General features: G+C 42.6%; 1 protein-coding gene across 7 annotated transcripts in view; it reads right to left on the reverse strand.

Moving 5' to 3' along the window:
• Positions 1–3,640: 3,640 nt before the first annotated feature.
• ASCC1 (activating signal cointegrator 1 complex subunit 1) overlaps positions 3,641–15,543 on the reverse strand; it is a 112,091-nt gene continuing 100,188 nt past the window's right edge. For 4 of the 7 annotated variants that reach the window (XR_007145254.1, XR_007145251.1, XR_007145253.1 and 1 more), the window contains exons 10-11: positions 12,199–12,458; positions 3,641–5,865 (exon numbers count right to left, since the gene is read on the reverse strand). Coding sequence is in view for 3 of the 7 variants with exons in the window: in XM_047824733.1 (XP_047680689.1) it covers positions 5,749–5,865 (117 nt within the window). In the remaining 4 variants the exon portion in view is untranslated. The remainder of the gene's footprint in view (positions 5,866–12,198; positions 12,459–15,543) is intronic. The other 3 variants (XM_047824735.1, XM_047824732.1, XM_047824733.1) reach the window with 2 other exon arrangements.

Genomic DNA, 15,543 nt, shown 5'->3' on the forward strand with positions numbered 1-15,543 from the left:
TCCTGCGTTAGAATAAGCATATTACTGGGGTGCCTGGGGGGCTCAGTCAGTTAAGTGTCCAAATTAATTTCAGCTCAGGTCACAATCTCATGGTTCAGGAGTTCAAGCCCTACATCAGGCTCCACGCTTAGGAGTGTGGAGCCTGCATAGGATTCTCTCTCTCCCTTTCTCTCTTTCTGCCCCTCCTCCACTCATGCTCTCTCTCAAAATAAATAAATAAACTTAAAAAAAAAAAGCACAGGCATATTAGTTTGTTAGGACTGCCATAACAAAATACCACAAACTGGGTGGCTTAAACAATAGAAATGCATTTTCTCAAAGTTCTGGAGAGTACAAGTCCAACATGAAGGTGTTGGTAGGCTTGGTTTGTCCTGAGGTCTTTCTTCCTGGCTTGCAGATAGCTAGCTGCCTTCTTGCTGTGTCACACATGGTCTTTCCTCTGTGCATGCACAGATTTTTTTTTCCCTTTGGTTGTCAAACAATCCTTTATTGAAATATTTTCTTTTCTAGTTCTTAACTGGACATTTCCCCACATCACTGTTCATGTCAAGAAGTTAGCAGCCATCAGCATTGCAGCCCCTGGATCAGGGCAAGGCAGAAGGAACTACCTCAATTGGGGCCTGTCTGTGCTAGAAGGTCAGTTTCACTGTAATCCTCAGACCCTTGCAATCACCGGTTGCCTTGGTGATGTCATCGCCAACCCTTTTTGAAGACAGACCCAGGGGGTGGACCTTGGAGGCCAGGGATCTGATGTTTCTTTGTGTGTCCAAAGTTCCTCTTCTTATAAGGACATCATCAGCCAGACTGGATTAGGGCTCACCCTAAAAGCCTCAGCCTCATTTTTACTTAATCACCTCTTTAAAGGCCCTGTCCCCAAACACAGTTGCAATTCTGAGCTACTGAGGGGTTAGGGCTTCAACATATAAATTCTCAGGCATGTAATTCAGCCCGTAACAGCAGATAAAACTGAAAACAGGTAGCTGGAGTACAGAAGTACTGAGAGCAAAAGGAGTTAAAGTCTAAAAACATAATGTAAACCTTTACAAAAAACTTTACAAAATTCTAGAAAACACAAAATATACAAACACATATTCCATTAACCATCAGTGATGATGTCACCATGTCCCATAGCCTCTGGAAAACTCCACTGTACACTCATGAGAGAATGAGTGAAAAAGGCAAATAATACCTTAGTATTTTTAAGAAGACAGTGTGGACCACATACAGCCCTAAAAGGTTCTCAGGGACTCACAGGGGGTCCACGGATCACATTTTAAGAATTGGTGGTATAAGCTTGTTGTGACCTCAGGCAAATTTCTTAACCTTGTGAAGCCTCAGTTCATAAAATGAGGGTAATGAATAATACCAACTTAAGTGGGCTGTTGCAAAGATTAAATGAGCGTATACACAAATAAATGACAAATGTGAGCATTCCACGAATATTATTTATTATTTGTGAAAAACTATTTAACAGTATGATATATGATATGTGCTTAAATGCATAGGGAGGACTAACCTCTGGAGGATGAAATTTGTTTTTAAAACAACATTTAAACTGAAGTATAAAATGCATATTGAAAAAAACATAAAGCATGAATGTACCGCTAGATTATTTTTCACAAAGTGAATTTATTTTATCTTTTGTTTAAAAAACATTTTATTAGGGGTGCCTGGGTGGCTCAGTTGGTTAAGCCTCTGACTTCAGCTCAGGTCATGATCTCGCAGTTGGTGGGTTCAGGCCGCATGTCGGTTCTGTGCTGACAGCTTGGAGCCTGGAGCCTGCTTTGGATTCTGTGTCTCCCTCTCTCTCTGCCCCTTCCCTACTCAAGCTCTGTCTCTCAAAACTAAATAAACATTGAAAAAAAAATTAAAAAATTTTGTTATTAACAACCAAACAGCCACAACAGCTATAGCATCCTGGGGCTTTGATATCCATGTTCCCTATAGGCATTAAGATAGAATTTGAGGGGCGCCTGGGTGGCTCAGTCGGTTAAGCTTCCGACTTCGGCTCAGGTCATGATCTCATGGTCCGTGAGTTCAAGCCCCACGTCGGGCTCTGTGCTGACAGCTCAGAGCCTGGAACCTGCTTCAGATTCTGTGTCTCCCTCTCTCTCTCTGACCCTCCCCCGTTCATGCTCTGTCTCTCTCAGTCTCAAAAATAAATAAATATTAAACAAATTTTTTGGGGGGGCGCCTGGGTGGCTCAGTTGGTTGAGCGGCCGACTTCAGCTCAGGTCATGATCTCGCGGCCCGTGAGTTTGAGCCCCACGTCGGGCTCTGTGCTGACAGCTCAGAGCCTGGAGCCTGTCAGATTCTGTGTCTCCCTCTCTCTGATCCTCCCCCGTTCATGCTCTGTCTCTCTCTGTCTCAAAAATAAATAAACGTTAAAAAAAATTAATAAAAAATAAAAAATTTTTAAAAGAATTTGAGAGGTGTTTCTCAACTCAATATACCTCTGGTGCCATCGGGTTCCTGTCAGCTCCAGGAAAAGAGCACAACACAAAAGCGAACCTGAAGCAAACTTTGTGTCTTTATGAAGTTGGATTCTCATCAATGTCCAATGTAGTAAACTCTGGAGCTCACTTAAAAAAATAACCACCAAAAGTAACATTTATCATGTTTCTACCATGGGTAAGGAGTTCATCTGGGGCAAACTGTGTCCCCTCCAAAAAAATCAAAATTATTCTCCATGCCAAAATTCCTTATATAACAGTACAGATCTTGTGTAATAATTGCAATGGGATTGTCTTCCCTCCTCCTCTTTGAGGAGCTGGGTGAAGTCAGTGCCTCAAAAACTGGCTGGAGTGATGTTAGCTGCAATTTAACTCTATTTCAATACAGGATGAAATACTAACTGATAATATTTAAGGAGATTTGATTATAAACACAGCAAATCTTCCAATAGGAACCGCATTACAATTTGGTGAGAGGGGACCCTGAATCTTGAGAGAGTCTTACGAATTTCTACAACTTACAAGATTCTAGGAAATACAAAAATACATAAGCACACGCTCCATTAACCATCAGAGTGATGATGTCACTACATCACGTAGCCTCTGGAAAAATCCACCATAAAGTCGTGAGAGGAGACTGAAAGAGGTAAATTACTTGTGAAAAATTACTTAATAATACAATATGTCCTTAAAATGCACAGTTGCCTCTAAATTTTAAATAACAGAAGTTCCGATTCTATTATGAATTTAGGATTTGGGGGTGCTTGGCATGTGGCTCTTCATCTCAGGGTTGTAAGTTCGTGCCTCACATTGGGTGTAGGGATTACTTAAAAAATAAAATCTTAAAAAAAAAAAAGAATTGAGGATTTGGTATATAGTTACATTTTCCAAAGATAAAAAAATTTACTAGAAACACAAGTCATAAATCTCTAACATCCAAAATAAGACCTCTTTAGGGGCATCTGGGGGGCTCAGTCAGTTAAGTGTCCGACTTCAGCTCAGGTCCTGACCTCATGGTTCCTGAATTCGAACCCGCATCCGGCTTTCTGCTATCAGCACGGAGCCTGTTTCAGATCCTGTCTCCTTCCCTCTCTCTCTCTCTCTCTCTCTCTCTCTCTCGCTGTCCCTCCCCCACTTGCACTCACTCATCTCTCTCTCTCTCAAAAATAAATAAACATGAAAAAACATTAAAAACAAAACAAGACATCTTTACTTCCTGGGCAAGGCTGCCCAGTGGCGGGTGGCAGAAAGAAGGCCGAAAGAGAGATGCGCGGAGATGAGGTGAGGGCACCAAACTCCACTGTCAACGTTGCTATGCAGCACAATCTCTGGGAGAACTCGTTGCACCGTGCACACCTCGCCATCCAACCACTGAAGGTAAACGAGATAAAATCTCATGTTACTAAGTGGGGAAAAACCAACCCTGCAGGCACGAACATGTAAGTTCTGGAGGAACGGTTGACAGCTATGCCAGCAACTAAGTGATGGCAACACTGTGTCCCGACATACGTTGACTAAGGGAGTCAAACTAAAACTGTGTGAGAGTGAAAGAAAAACAGTAACTCTGGAAATTCATTTATTCACAAGTGATCTGGGCAGTCGCACTGATAAGCAAACCTGAGTGTTCTACACAGCCCTTACTAGGTAGTGGCCTTAATGCACAGGGTTCAGAATCACACTTTTCAAACAGAAAGAATCAAGAGTAAGGAATGAAGGAAAGAGAAAGAGGGGACATGGAGGGAGAAGAAATGTGAAGAGGAGAGGAAGGTGAGAGCGAGGCTGGAGCAAGGAAGGGAGACGGTCCTTCCGCAGCTGACTCTACCCTGTGGAACCGTGGACGGCCCTGCTGGTGCCATCGCTGTTTCTACTGCTGCTGCCCCGCGGAGTTGACACAAAGGAGCTACGATACTGCAACTCCATCACTGGCCTGGGAAGGCTGGGGGTGGGGGGGTAGGATAAGGAACAGGAATCCAACAAACATAAAAGGCTACCAACTTCAGAAGAAAAAGGACAGACCAAAGTAAAAGATCAAAAAAAAAACGTGATGTTATTTCGCTGAAGATAAAACTGAGTAGTAAAGGAACTGAAAGCAGGATCAGGAAGAGGTATCTGTACAGCCGTGTTCACAGAGGACTGTTCACGACAGTCAAGGAACCCAAGCATCCATCGGTGGCTGAATGGATAAACAAAACACAGGGTACACGTAAAACAAAGTATTATTTGGCCTTTCTTAAAGGGAGGAAATTCTGACATGCACTACACAACGTGGATGAACCTTGAGGACGTCACGCTAAGTGAAATAAGCCAGTCACAAAAAGACAAATACCGTATGATTCCACTCATATGCGGTATCTAAAGCAGTCAAGCTCATAGAAAGAGAAAGCAGAAGGGTGGCTGCCAGAGACTTGGGGGAGGGGGACACGGAGAGTTGTTTAATGGGTATAGTTTCAGATTTGCAGGATGAGAAAGTTCTGGAGATGTTTCACAACAACGTGAATATACTTACTACTACTGAACTACATACTTACAAAGAAATGGTTAAGATGGTAAACTTTATGTCGTGTGTTTTTTACCACAAAGGAATTCTGGGTAGTGATTAAAAGTTACAGTACAAAGGGAAGTAAAAATCAAACCTGGTTAAAACTGGAGACATTCGATTTACGTGGAGACGGTAATGAAACCATGTCTTTAAAACTCTCTTTCAAGGTTAGAGTGGGAGAGAGCCAAAGCGTAAGAGACTCTTAAAAACTGAGAACAAACTGAGGGTTGATGGGGGGGGTGGGAGGGTGGGGAGGGTAGGTGGTGGGTATTGAAGAGGGCATCTTTTGGGATGAGCACTGGCTGTTGTATGGAAACCAATTTGACAATAAATTTCATATATTAAAAAATAAAAATAAAAAAATAAAACTCTCTTTTAAAGTGTTAAATATGAAAGAGCTTAACGGCTGGGGCAAAATCAGTATGTGTGTAAGAAATAATGTGAATCTTAGCTCCAGTGGGCTTGAGAGGTACGTTTCCAGAGAAGAGCTTCAGAAAGAAAGTAGACCCTGTGAAAGAGGAACAAGCCAAGGGTTCCAGACACAAGTTCCCCTTGTGCCCACAACCACCTGGGCTGACCGGCAGTTTGCTGACTGTGGACAAGTATTATATTAGAGACCATGCTGTGTTGTGGGGAACCACCCAGGAAAGTCACCATCCAAATTTCCACATCCCTCGTCGGCAATAAAAACAAAGATCTTCTTTCCCCTGGCACCTCGGGAGGATGTTCAATTTTTGGCACTTCCCAAGATCCTCCTCAGGAGAAGTCAATTTGCCCACAGGAGGCGTAGTTCCCAAAGCTGTCTACCGTGAACCTCTGAGAGATGTGAATGGAATTGAGCTTCAGGGTGCCAAAGTAGAAGTTCTCAAAGAGCTGAAAAGAGAGAATACAAATCCGAATGAGTATCCAAAGAAAACTAAAGGTGAAAAGAGCAAATAGCAGATTCTCTTGTAAAAAACACTGCAACAGTCCCAACAAACCTCTCATGCTTTTTCTTTTCGGTATTTATTCTGAAAAACGATCCTGGATGTGGGTGGGAGTGAGAAAAGAACAGTAGCTCTTCTCTCCGGTGAATTAAAAACAAATTTTTTTTTCAATATTTATTTTTGAGAGAGAGAGAGAGAGAGAGAGAGAGAGAGAGAGAGAGACAGAGTGTGAGCAGGGGAGGGGCAGAGAGAGAGGGAGACCCAGAATCTGAAGCAGGCTCCAGGCTCTGAGCTGTCAGCACTGAGCCAGATGCGCGGCTTGAACCCACAAACTGCGAGATCATAAGCTGAAGTTGGACCCTTAACTGACTGAGCCACCAAGGCGCCCTGAATTTTAAAGCCTCCTCTAACAAAATGCACTAGGGGAAGAGAGCTGAAAAGTCAATTTTAAAATTTATCTGCTGAGCAGCTCTGACCAAGAACTTATAACAAACACCCTGACTCCCAGGGCCCAACAAAGCTGTCTCTATGATTTTCAGCCCTGACTTGACAGGACCCTCGATGGGATCTTATGACAGTCAAGAGAAAATTTGATATGGTACCTTCCTCCAACCAGTCAACAACATTTGGTAGAAGCACTGACTAAAATAAATAGAAGAGAAGGTTCCTAACCCAGGAGTGATCCTGACAACCTCGTGAGGAATACAGAACACTTATATATACCAAATAGTCTTCTACTGGATGATATTACACGTGCAAACGATAATATATTTAAAAAAAATTGTTTTTTACATTTATTTATTTATTTATTTATTTATTTATTTATTTATTTTTGAGAGACAGAGACAGAGTGTGAGCAGGGGAGGGGCAGAGAGAGAGGGAGACACAGAATCCGAAGCAGGCTCCAGGCTCCGAGCTGTCAGCACAGAGCCCAACGTGGGGGCTCCAACCCATGAACCGTGAGATCATGACCTGAGCTGAAGTCGGACGCTCAACTGACTGAGCCACCCAGGCACCCCCAAAATGATAATATTTATCAACCTTCCACCTGACTTGGATTCAAGCTAGCATCCTAAAGTAAGTTTATATTATAATTCTTCACTTTTTAAAAAAATATTTTATTTTATTTTTTTAGAGTAGGCTCCATATCCAACCTGGGGCTTGAACTCATGACCCCAAGATCAAGAGTCACATGCTCTACCCTCTAGCAACTGAACCAGCCAGGTGCCCCAATTCTTCACTCTAAAAGCTTTCAAGGGTATCAGAGAGAGGGATGAGTCATACTCTGAGAGGGACCGGCCCTTGTGATTAGCACAATTATAAGGCAGAATCTAAAATGATAATCAGAACTCATCCCTGCTTAGGAAAATTAACTGCTTAGATAACGTTGTTGAAGTGTAAAGGGTCTGCCTTCTGTTAGGATACAAGACTTGCCGTTTCTTAAAATGTCAGTAAAATCTCAAGAAAGTCTTTTAATACACAAACCCAACAATGCTTGGGGAGAACCTAGGATGGGACGTTTGCACATAAGCAAGTGACCGTCTCTTCACTTATTTTTACACAAGCTCCACAGCCATGGACTTCAATAGCTGTTGCCTTTCCTCTTCCTGCAATTAATGACCTAGCAAAATGCCTGGGGTTCATTAAAGGCTAACTTTATAAAGCCCCGTAAATATTGATCCTTCGACATGACATCAACTTGACCCCAAAGATCTATTTAGAGGTTGTATGCTGCATTGTCTTGTCTTTCAGAAAGGTGATCAGCTCTTGCCTGCATTGATTTATACAATTAACTTCTCTTCCTGGCTTTGGCAGCCTGTTCAAACCATATCCACCCTTTTGTGTAAAGAAATACAGCCCGAAACGGTTATCTGCTAACCCCTTTGCTGAACATTAATTTGAAGTGAAAGCCATGTCGACAAGACTGGCAGATTTATAGCTTTGCAAACCCAAGCCTTCTACATGCTAAAAAGGTATCAACAAAGGGGCAATAAAAGACAAGACAAAACTAAACTAAAAGGGAACTCATAACACTTTCAACAAGTTACTTTTTAAGGATTAGCAGCCTAAGGGTGGGTCCTCTACCTTCCATTCCCTCTGCCTATGTTTCCAAGTGATAGAGCCACAGCTGGGAGCTGGCAAGTGATACCCCTGTAACTTTACCTTGCCTTATGCGGATAACCTGTAGACGGCGTGATCTGCCAGAGAGATCCTCATGCTTTAGGTTTAAAGTAAATAGTAAATATGGTGATAAGAGCAGCCTGGGAGAGTGCTGCAGTCAGCGTAAACTTACACCCGGCACACGGGAGCTGCATGACTGTGCGTAGATGATACCACCCACTGTACGAGATCAGAGTGGGCAAAAATCCAGTAAGAGGAACAAGTCAAAGTACCTTCCTTATAAACTGTAAGGTGCTCTTGAAAATTGAGTATTTCCTATGATGGTTTTGACATCTCTCTGTTCTCTCTAACCCTGAACTTGTTTTACCTTTCTGAGTAGCCATCCTCTTTCATACCTTTTGATAATATCATAAATGGATTTCTTACCCAGAAACCCCTAGGGTGGTGCTAATCTTCCTTTAGCCTCTCCTATCTCCATGTTCTTTTTCTCTCTGTATGTTGATGAGGATTTTGTAACAATTTGTCAGTTATCGTATTGTTTAGTCCTTGTATCTTTAGTCTTAAGCCTTTCTTTCAGTTCTGTCAACTACTTCTAGTGACTCATTAAAATATAAGCTCTACAGAGGAAGGATCTTTTATGTTATTCACAGCTGAATAGCACCGTACACTGGAACCGCACCTAGTAGGATGCATGTGATCAATAAATATTTGCTGGAGACAATGACAACAAAAACTCATACTGCATATGTCTGTGAACATTATGTCTGAAAAGAGAAAGTATGACATGGCCTTGTTGGCAACAGATTTAAAGGTCTTATTTACATACAGGTCACCATCTAGGAATCCTTGAACAGGACTCGCCAAAGCTGTATTCCCTCTAATCGTGCCTCAACTGTTAACTAGTTGTCAAGAAAGAATTTGTAGTTAGTAATGGAAATTTCGTGTACTCCTTTAAATTTCTATGTATTTCTTATTTGTCAAAGCCTAGACCCCTTTCTTAGCTCCAATTCCTGATCTGAAATGTCACCGAGTACCTGATGTGATGCATTTTTATGCAAAGGCATGGGATTTGGTTCTATCTCCCAGGTGCTTACCATCTAGTTAGGGAGACAGGGTGTGAATCAGAAGAGAGAAACATGGATGACAAGGGTGTGTCCACCTCGTGAAAAGTTACTGACTTACTCTGTGATCTAGGTACTTTTCTGTAGTATGTCCTGCTTCAATGAAAAAGTTTACCGAAGACGACAAAGGTGGCAAAGGTTAAGTGTGAGAGGGGAGGTACAGGCAATCAGTAAATGCATCAAGGCAAGAAAACAATGGGCGCTGAGGTTGGGCACCTAGGACAGCCATCTAGAGGAGACGGGAACTGAGCTGGGGCTTGCAGCAAGTATAAGACTCAGAAAACAGAAGGAGGAGATTAGCACGAAGGCAGAAATGGGCATGGGCAGCAGGGTCAAGCAGACCAGGTTAGGTGTTTGGAGGGTCCCTGAAAAATCATAGTGAGAAAGACTAAGTTGAGAGACATAGGACGGTGAATCACATTAAGGGACCCTGAGGGTCTGGTTCAGAAGTCAGACTCCGTTCTAGATGGTGGGGAACCACTGAAGGTCTCTGAGCAGGTTGGTGGCCCAACATGAAACCCTGTTTTAGGGAAATTGATCTGGGTGTGGTATACTGTGCCGAATGGACGAGGGAACAAGACAAAGTAAAGGAAACCAGGGCAGCAGCTCAGTCATGACAGAGATTAGTAGTTGCATGACTGGAAAGACTGCAGCAGAGATACTCTGCTCTGAATGAAACACAGAAAAGACTCAGTGACTTTCTGGAGATGGGGGAGTCAGGAAAAGGAGATAAGAAAAATCCTGGATGACAGAGTAAATATGAGGGTACCATGGACAGTAACAGAGCATTTCTGAGAGGGGGCTATCTTATGAGGAAAAACAAAAATTTCAGGTCTGTTTACACACTCATGGCCGTTTCTTTGTCAACATGTGTCCCAAGCCCCGCTCCAACCTTAAGTTTTCCTGTTTTGCTCGGAGTATATACGTATTCACAACATGAAATCTGTAGCACAGTTAAATGGAAGCATATCACCATTAAAAACTTTACAACTGTCTACTGTTTTAGTGACTAGTAGTTCTTTATACAGTAGAGAAGTAAACCCTTTTGTCTATGGTATGAATTGCAAATATATCCCCCCTTCCTTTGTCCTTTGTCTTTTGACTTCCCTTATGGTGGTTTTTACCAGGTCCATTTAAATTTTTATGAACTCAAATGTATTGTAACAGGAGATTCTTTTTTTTTTTTAAAGTAGGCTTCAGGCCCAATGCGGAGCCCAACGCGGAGCTTGAACTCATAACCCTGAACTGATCAAGACCTGAACTGAGATCAAGAGTTGGATGCTTAACCAACTGAGCCACCCAGGTGCCCCCAAAATAGGAGATTTTTTTTAACAAAGTTACCAATGCCGGTATTATTAAATGTCTATTAAAAAATCAGAGTGAACAGTACATATGTATTGACAACACTAATAAAATAAAGATTGTTACTGGCCAACTTACTGGGCAAGTATGTGTGCCAGGCATTATGCTTTGGGCTTCATGAGGCCATCTGACTGGATCCTCAAAACCCCAAGGAGCAGATACTAATTACTAGTTCCCATGTTATAGCTGAACTTGAAGTTTAAAAGGCTTAAGTAACTTGCCCACAGGTACATGGCCAGTAAAGGGTGCAAAAGTGAGATTCATAAAGCTGGAAAAGAAAAAGAAAGGCAAATGGAGATGTAAGCCTAGGCAGCCTAACTTCTGGAACCTGGGCTCCTGTACCCCTGCAGCCCCAGCCCCTTTCTGTGGGTGGTGCCCCTTCCAACACCCCAGCTCAAGCCCCAGTGAGGGCACCCCAGCCAGTCACGCTGAGGTGACTGAAATGAGCACATTCTTTCACCTGCTACTCCTACTTTCCTTGCCACCTTTGTATCCGGAACCTGCTGTGGGATTGCTCTAGTTCAGCTGGAAGAATTCTACTGGAATTCTGGATGAACATAAGCACAAGTGGCTCTATTTAATTAGGTACCTGAGACAGGAAAGAGGAAAGAGCTTAAACTCAAAAAAATTCTCTCTAGCCTAAAGTAGTTCAGGAAGAGCAAAGCAGTCTATTGTTTGGGAAATAAAAGACCTAACAGGAAAAATTTAAATTAAAAAAGAATCATGTTGAGGTATTTAAATCATGCTGAGTTTTTTCTCCTCACTGTTGTTTTATAACAACTCCCTTGGGAATTTTGAAACCTAAGCCACTTTCTTTCTGAAAACATCTCTGACACACACTCACACAGAGCCCTGTTGTGCTGGAAGCCAGCATTTTAAAAAAAGCCTGCTGTACAGGAACATAACGATAAACAGCTACACAAAACTACAAATATTTGATAAGGAAATAAAATTAGAATTTAAGACTTCAAACATTCGTGACACTATTTGTAATTAATAAGTACCAAACTGGACAATTTAAGAAGAAAAACGTAAATCTAAGTAAGTATAAATACAACATTTGAAAACTGTTGTGCACGCAGCTGCTATCCTTCACCGAATACTCCCAGTATCTTTAGAAAAGTGAACAAACCTTTCCTTTCACCAAGTAAAGACAGAAGTGTGGATTATCAAGATGAAACATTTTTGCTCTGTTAAAAAATAAACAAATAGGGGCGCCTGGGTGGCGCAGTCGGTTAAGCGTCCGACTTCAGCCAGGTCACGATCTCGCGGTCCGTGGGTTCGAGCCCCGCGTCAGGCTCTGGGCTGATGGCTCAGAGCCTGGAGCCTGTTTCCGATTCTGTGTCTCCCTCTCTCTCTGCCCCTCCCCCGTTCATGCTCTGTCTCTCTCTGTCCCAAAAATAAATAAACGTTGAAAAAAAAATTAAAAAAAAAAATAAACAAATAAAAGCAGGCCCCAAATGGAGTCACCTATGCTAAACCCGACGCCAGCAAAGACTTAATAACTAACCTCACTACAGTTTCAGCCTCTCCCAGGAATGTGACCTTTCACCAATCTGGAATTACCTGGTAAGTACTGGTGAGGTCATCTGCCTGACAGACCCCTGCCTTCACCCTAAAGGAAGGTGGCCTTGCCTGAAACAAACCATTCTTTGCTAGAAACTGCTTTTTCTCACCCAACTCCCTTCTTCCAATAAAAGCCTTCCATTTTGTACGTCTCCTTGGAGCTCCTTTTTATCTGCAAGGATGAGATGCTGCCGGATTCATGAATCATTTAATAAAGTCAATCAGATCTTTAAATGTACTCAGTTGAATTTTGTTTTTTTAATAGGTCAAAGCCAAGGCTTCCATGACAGATAAAATCCAACCATCCTGCTTTCCTCTGTTCACATGATCTGTGAAGCCTATCATTTCTTAGTTTGTACATGTTTGTTTCCTAGAGAGAACACAGAGAGAATTATTGATTTCTAGTAATGTCGTGGTATACACTGAAAGAAAACAAACAGCAAGATTTAAAGGCTAACTGTGGTCATTTTTCCTTGCATTCCTTTCAGACCTACTTCTCCCTTCCTAGGACCTGTGACACAACCACGAAAGACCAGAAATAACTCCATGTGTGACTAGGCTGCAAGATGAGACTAAAAGTCTCAGACACAGGTGGGAAGAGGGTGGAAAGGGGCCTTCTATCTGTGACCTCAAGCCACAGAACTGAATGAACGGCCGATCCTCAACAGCACAACGACAAATCTGTTGGGGACCTCTGCCCAACTGGCTTCCCAAATGAGGCTTGTTCCCTCTCTTCCATCTTAGACAGAGTAGTGGCCTCCTCTCTCCAAAGATCTCTCTTTTACGGAAATCCAATTCTTGTGCTGAGAGGCCCCAGGGAACTATATGCTGTCCAACATGACTACACTGTGAGGAAATTCAGTTCTGAAGTCCAAAATAGATCCAACGTATAGAAGTCCTGTGAAATGTATACTCATTCCTGGTAGATGTGAGTTAAACTAACCCTTAGAACATAAAGAAAGTAGTGCAACAGAAAATAAGTACTGGTGTTCAGTTAATGCAAGTATGCAGAAGGATGTGCCGGGTCCCATTTCTCCAGAAGAAGGGATGTTTCCTATTGTTTTCATGTATAGCAATCAGACTTATGAGACCCAAAGTAAACAGCAACGTCAAAAGCATGATACTCTGAGGTTTTCCCCAGTGTTTTTCTTCCATAATCTGTTTTACCAAGTTCTACTTTTTTACAATTACCCCGTTTTCAGATAAGAGTAACAGGAATAACACTATTTTGTACTTAATAACAATGCTTACCCACCTGCCTCCCTAGCAGGGAGGATGGTATGAGCATGAATGGAAGATAGTCTGACAAGCACTTGGGGTTCTGTAGGAAGGCAATCCCAGCATGAAGCCTTGCTGTGGTTAAATCACACCTTTCCTCTAAGGATCTAAAAGTATCTCAATAAGCCCAGCTCGTTAACCCTTCAAAAAATTGCTGTGATGTAAACCAGAGCTGAGCTTTATTAGCTCCATTTATTTTTTATTTGTTTATTAAAAAAAATTTTTTTTTTCAACGTTTATTTTTATTTTTGGGACAGAGAGAGACAGAGCATGAACGGGGGAGGGGCAGAGAGAGAGGGAGACACAGAATCGGAAACAGGCTCCAGGCTCTGAGCCATCAGCCCAGAGCCTGACGCGGGGCTCGAACTCCCGGACCGCGAGATCGTGACCTGGCTGAAGTCGGACGCTTAACCGACTGCGCCACCCAGGCACCCCGTATTAGCTCCATTTAAAAGAAAGGAACCAGATAGGCCAGAACCACTAACAATGGGATATAAATTTAAGAGACCCCAGGACCAGGCCCAGAACACGGGCCAGTAGAAGGCCACACCCACAAGCCAGTGTGTTTTGAGGGCCACGGTTCGAATAACAAATCTGTGCCAAAGAATGCCAAGGGGAGAAGTGCCATCCTTGGGCTACATGCGTGAATCAGACTGCAAAGAAAGTGTTCACGTGGCTCTGTGGCCAAGAATGAGAAACAAATGATGTGAAAAACGATCAGCACGGCCCCTGGCAGATCCTCTCTGAAAAGCAACAGAACAAGTAACGGTATATGTCAGAAATGCTCTTCATGAAACTGGCCTGCACGTCCAAGAGGAAGGCTTTAGGTAGTAGACAGAAAGTAATGGGCACCGGACTGAAAATATAATAGGTCTGAAGAATAGCACAGCTCTGCATAGGTCACAGTACTAATCTCACTTAGAATTAGGATCACAAATAAAGGTTTTTTCCCCACAAATAAGCTTTATTTCAAAGTTTTGTTAAAATTCCCCTCACCTAAGGAAAAAAAAAAAGATTCTGGATCTCTGCCCAGGTAGCATGCAATTCAAATTCTCAAGCCTTTCGGTACTTTACATTTTTCTTCTGGCTACACGCGACATTACTTCTGAAGCGAGGAAATGTGGGAGATAGGAGACAAGAAGGAAAACGGAGATCCAATGCATCCAGGGGTCAAAAAAAAAAAAAGCCTCCCATCTACTTTTAAAATACTCATAAAGACTGTACTCCTATGGATTCTTCCTAAATATCACAAAAGAACACAACCGAGCCTATTCATACTAAGCCTTGTTCCTCTACACACAGACAAAACACAAATTGGTCTGAAAACCAGAGATAGAAACTTCTTTTCTATTGAGAGAGAGGTCAAAATGGTTCTTAGGGCAGACTAATGCTTTCCTGTCAATGACCACATAGCCACTCTTTCCCCCAATTTCTCCATCTTTAAGCAGCGACAATGCTTTACAAGGATGTGCTGCACTACAGCAAGATCAATTATGAGATGGAATTTTGAGCTCTGATTACGATCATCACTCACTGACTATAACCATTAATCCATCATCATAGGAACCAAAGAGCAGAGTTTCCTTTAAAGAAAAAAATGAAAAGGTTTAGTAGGAACTGTGACAACTTACAGCCTCTGCAGTCATCATCTGGTCTCACAGGGCTGTAGTATTTTTAAAGACTGGAATAGGGACACTGCCTTCAGAATAAACAGACTGGAATAGGAACACCTACTTCAGAATAAAAGACAGAGTGGCCGGCAGGTACTTATTTTCCTAGAATCATCTCCAAATACAGCCCTAACTCTGCCCAAAATGCCACTTTTAATGTCTGAAACCACAAACTGCAGTGAATCAAGTGGTGAGAGGGCCAATAATAATAGCTAATAATAGCCAATACAGAGAGGACATGATGTACTTCCAGAAGGCCTGGGACACCGCAGCCCCAGGCAGCAAGGTGAAGGCCAGTCTGTGGGAGGAGGTCCCGATAACATCAGTGCCTGCATCAGGACCGCGGCAAGAAGTCTGTGAATCAGTGGAGTAGCTCTTCTACCATCGGCACGTCACTCCTGCTTCTGCACACATCCGTTAAAGGGGCACCAAGAGCCGGCACGTCACCAGAGCACAAGTCCCATCTCCAGTGACCGAAAGGGCTCCTTACACGGAATGGGAACGTGA

The sequence above is a fragment of the Prionailurus viverrinus genome, chromosome D2 (genome assembly GCF_022837055.1).
Source record: "Prionailurus viverrinus isolate Anna chromosome D2, UM_Priviv_1.0, whole genome shotgun sequence".
Taxonomy (NCBI): Eukaryota; Metazoa; Chordata; class Mammalia; order Carnivora; family Felidae; genus Prionailurus; species Prionailurus viverrinus.